Consider the following 4,384-nt stretch of genomic DNA (forward strand, 5'->3'; position numbering starts at 1 on the left):
CTTTCCATGAACATATGTAAGAGTAATGTTATCTTCTAACCAGTTTTATGACCTTGGAGCTTGGTTATATATTAAATGGTTCATATAGTCTTGACTTCTCAACCCCTTCCCCACTATCAAAAAGTAGAAGCAACAGGATCATGGAGATACTCCAACCTCTACCTTCATCACACTTGACCCTCATGTGCTCTTTCCAACTCACTATTCCTCATGTGGATCAGGTAGCAAGCCTAGCGCCAAAGTACCAGAGAAGAAATCTGGCTTTGCCAAAAGCTTTCATTTCCTTTCTGCAGCCTCTCCAAAAACTCCCAAGTTTAAGACAAGATGTTTTTACCCACACAGATACAGGTCACAGATCCAAGCAAAACTATACATTTATTCCAGAATGCTAAGAATACTGCTATTATACAAATACAGTATAAATTCCAAAGTCACAAGATAAAAAAAAGTACAAACTCCATTTAATAAATATATCTAACCACTTCAGTTCATTGCAAAATTGAAGAGGGTGGTTTCTACCTTGAATGTTTGACCCAGCAAACCATACAAACTTAGTATAAATATATTTGTACATAATACCATCTTAAGCCAATTAGAAACAAAAGAATGTGATAAAGCTGCTAATAGACTATCAAGGGGCAGACAAGGAGGCATTTATACTCCTAAGAGCCAGTTAAAACCACATTGTTTGTGTGATTAACAAACAAAAGAGACCAATCAAATTGAAAACCCAGATTATTCCACCTAACCGAATCCAGAAGAAGCCCAACTGCTCTCAACCTTTGCTAAGAAGCCACATTATAATTATCTCAAGAAATCCTGCTCTGAAGCAGTTATTTTTCTGGAGAGTTGCTAGGTAAAAATTTTGCATTAAAATTATATCTTTAAAGGGTAACTAAAATTTATTTTCATCTACCAAGAGAAAAATGTGGGCTAGCAATGTAGTTTTTCACTGAAAGAATGATACTGCGAATGTGTCAGATATTAATATAAAATAACTGTTATGCTATCAGCCATCTAGGCCAGGAAAAAAACCTATAGGCAAACAAATAATGAAATTAAATTTTATTTTGGCGGTGAACAGACTAGAAAAAGTGCAAAAAGAAAAAAATCCTCTCTTAAAGAACAGAGTGTACAGAAATAAAAGAAACATTATATACACAAAATAAGATAGGAAAATAACTGGTATCTGATAATCTATAGATAAGCATTCATTATAAATCTCACTCTCCCTTCCTTCTCTACAGGTTTTTGCTCCATGTAAGAATTACAACTGCTAGAGAAAGAAATGGAGAACAATTAAGGCACCAGAACAGCAGACAAGGGATGCAATGCCTCTCTCAGGAACAGGCATTCTGCTCAATGTACATCTTGGACAAGGACACTGCCATGGTTTTGGCCAGCTCCTCATCCTTCCTGCGCTGCACCTGAGTCTTCCTGCACCACTCCTCATATTCTGGATTGGGACACTGACGATCTAGCACAGCATCATAGTGGCCGTTGCTAAGCCAGCTCAACCAAATGCTGCCCCGGCTCGGATCCTCGGGGCCCAGATAATGGGTCATGGTGGAGACGGTAGGGCTCTCGGATCTGCCTCCGGTGGTGAGGTGGATATTGACGTTCAGCATTTGCCCCATAGCCAGAAGCTCAGGATAGCCAGCCCAAGCACCGTCCTGGGCTGCGTTGATTAGGAACTCTCCCACGTCACCTTCGATAATGGGTGCGAAGTGCTCCAGGTGGTCGGCGATGTAGTGCACTGTCTGTTCGCGAAGGTCCCCATGCAGCCGCTGGTCCCCATTGATGGCTTTGCAGACGGCGCGGTACAAACAGTTGCCGTCGGGAATGATATGGAAGCGGAAGCGACCTTTGTGCCGCAGGTACTTGTCTTGCTTCTCCACCTCGGCCAGGTACAGCGCCAGTTTTTCGCTCTGCTCCGTCTGACGCAACTGGCTGGGGCTCGCCTCCTCCGCAACTTTCAACGTGGTGGCGGGCTGAGATTCAACTCCGAGTCCCGAGTAAGAGCCGGCTGCTGCCGCCGCTTGCAAGGCCTGGCAATGCTCGTTGAAGCGGAGCCCGCGATTGCTAGGCTCCGGCTGCAAGGTTGGCTGGGCGGCGGCCGCGATTTCGCTCCCGCTGGTCTCCAGCAACAGCCACGGGTGGGCATTTGTAGCACTCCGCGGGTCCAACTCCCCCACCGCTCCGACGGACTCCGAGTGCGGCAGTAGTTGGATGGGCACGACTCTCTCCAGCTGCCGGCGGCGGGTCATTTGTGCCGCGGAGCCAAAGACCTGCGGCTGCTGCTGCGGCGGCTTCCTCTGCACGGGCCCGGCCGGAGGCAGCAGTTCCAGGCAAGAGAAGGCGGGCATGGTGGTGGCTGTTCCCGCCGTGACGGCACTCGGGGTCCCTCCTCCGCCACCACCGACGCCGCTCTCGATTCCAACCGGGCTTTGTCCCGCGGGCTCTGGCGAAGGAGAGACTTTGAAAACGACTCCGGGCCCGCTGGACGCGCCGCTTCCTACCGCCGCTGCTGCTGCTGCTGCTGCTGCCGCGGCCGGATAATGAGTGACGATAGTGCTGTAGAGCTGCATCCTCGGCTCTTTATAGGCTGCTGCGGTGGCGGCGCTCACAGCAACCCAGGCAGGCTGCAGGGGCCGGGCTAGGGAGCAACCACTGCAGCCACTGCTTTGCCGCCGCCCCTCCGAGCAAGTAGCCAGAAAGGATGAGGCGAGCGAGTAAAAATAGCCGCTGGCATCCCCGCTCCCCACCACCGGCGTCGCCGTCCTGAGACCGCTTCCGCCCCCTCCTCAGTTCCTCATGCAGGCAGGGAGGCGGGTCCGCAGAAACAGCGCCCCCCTTCGCTCTCCCGTTTCCCTCGGCCCGCGCCGGAGCGGGAATTCCTGCTGCGCCACAGCTCTGAGAGGCTTCCTCCTCCCTTTCGCAGGCCTAGGCCCTTCTGGAAGTCACTAGAGGCCCGGCAGAGGGGGAGCGGCCAAAAAGGCCGGGCCTTGTTTACTTCCCGCCCTTCAGCACGTTGCGAGACACACGTCGCCAAGGTGGGAGGGGCCTGGCTGCCGGCCGAGCGGTCGCTCCCAGGGCCACGTCCTCCGCTGGGTTGTGTGACAGGGCTTCCGGCAGAGGTTGGCCGAGTTCCCCTCTTGCCACGGCCGGTTGGCCACGGACGTTAGCCTCAAAAACGCACGCGCGCGCGCACACACACTTGGTTCGCTGTCTCTGCTGCCTCAAGGAAGTGGGGTGGGCAATAGGAATTACTCGCTTTGGAGACCAACGGGGTTCGCTTTTAATGCCACGAGGAAGTACAGTAAGAATAAGCTTTCCGAGCGCCCGGAATCCTCTTCGGGTGCCTTACGGGGCTCAACAAGATAGAAGGAGCGAAGGAAAGAGGAGAGAGTCCGCTGGCGGATAATAGTCAGGCACAAAGAGCCAGGTGGGAACAGCATCAGGAGTCCGGGTCCAGTTAAATGCAGTGAGAAAATGCCTCTGAGCATGTGCACAATGCCGAAGGAATGCAGAAAGAAGTTCTACTGCCCTTCGGCCGAATCATGTGCTATTTTATTTTACTTTTTTTTAAAAGCAGCTGCTGCTTAAAAGAAGTGTGTGTGTATGTGAGTGAGATAATAAGCAAATAGAATTGGGTACCCAGGGAGTTGCAGAATACCAAATAAATTTTCTCCCCAGTTGATCAGATTTAAAAATTCCCCTAGTGCATGTTTTCATTTTGTGTACTATTTCATATTGTTGTTATATATAGGCAGTGCTTTTTTTGTAAAAGAAAAAGGTGCCGGAACTCACACATGTCATACAATCCGCCTTGCCTACCCTACAAGGTTCCATCCAAAAAAGGTGCTGGAACTCCGTTCTGAGCGTTCTATGAGAAAAAAAGCCCTGTATATAGGTAAAGGTAAAGGTTCCCTGTGCTAGTCGTTTCCGACTCTAGGGGCTGGTGCTCATCTCCGTTTCAAAGCCGAAGAGTCAGCGCTTGTCCAAGGACGTCTCCATGGTCATCTGGCCGGCATGACTAGACGCCAAAGGTGCACGGAACGCTGCTACCTTCCCACCATAGTGGTCCCTATTTTTCTACTTGCATTTTTACGTGCTTTCGAACTGCTAGGTTGGCAGAAGCTGGGACGAGTTAACAGGCGCTCACTCTGTTACGCGGCACTCAGGATTCGACCTGCCATATTGCCTACTTTCTGATTGACAAGCTCAGTGTCCTAACCCACTGAGCCACTGCGTTCCTACACACACACACACACACACACCGTGTGTGTGTGTGTGTGTGTGTGTGTGTATGTTTGTTAAGTATTTAGAATGCACTTGCTTAGGTACCAAGCATGGGACAAATCTTATTTCCTGTTTCAGCCTA

The 4,384-nt window shown here is 50.4% G+C and overlaps 1 protein-coding gene across 1 annotated transcript; it reads right to left on the bottom strand.

Moving 5' to 3' along the window:
* Positions 1-356: 356 nt before the first annotated feature.
* OTUD1 (OTU deubiquitinase 1) lies at positions 357-2,919 on the bottom strand. The gene has a single exon (XM_083376463.1). The coding sequence runs from the start codon at positions 2,586-2,588 to the stop codon at positions 1,341-1,343; it is 1,248 nt and encodes a 415-aa protein (XP_083232589.1). The 5' UTR covers positions 2,589-2,919; the 3' UTR covers positions 357-1,340.
* Between the last annotated feature and the right edge of the window lie 1,465 nt (positions 2,920-4,384).

Source organism: Vipera ursinii, assembly GCF_947247035.1.
Source record: "Vipera ursinii genome assembly, chromosome: Z".
In the NCBI taxonomy this organism is placed as follows: Eukaryota; Metazoa; Chordata; class Lepidosauria; order Squamata; family Viperidae; genus Vipera; species Vipera ursinii.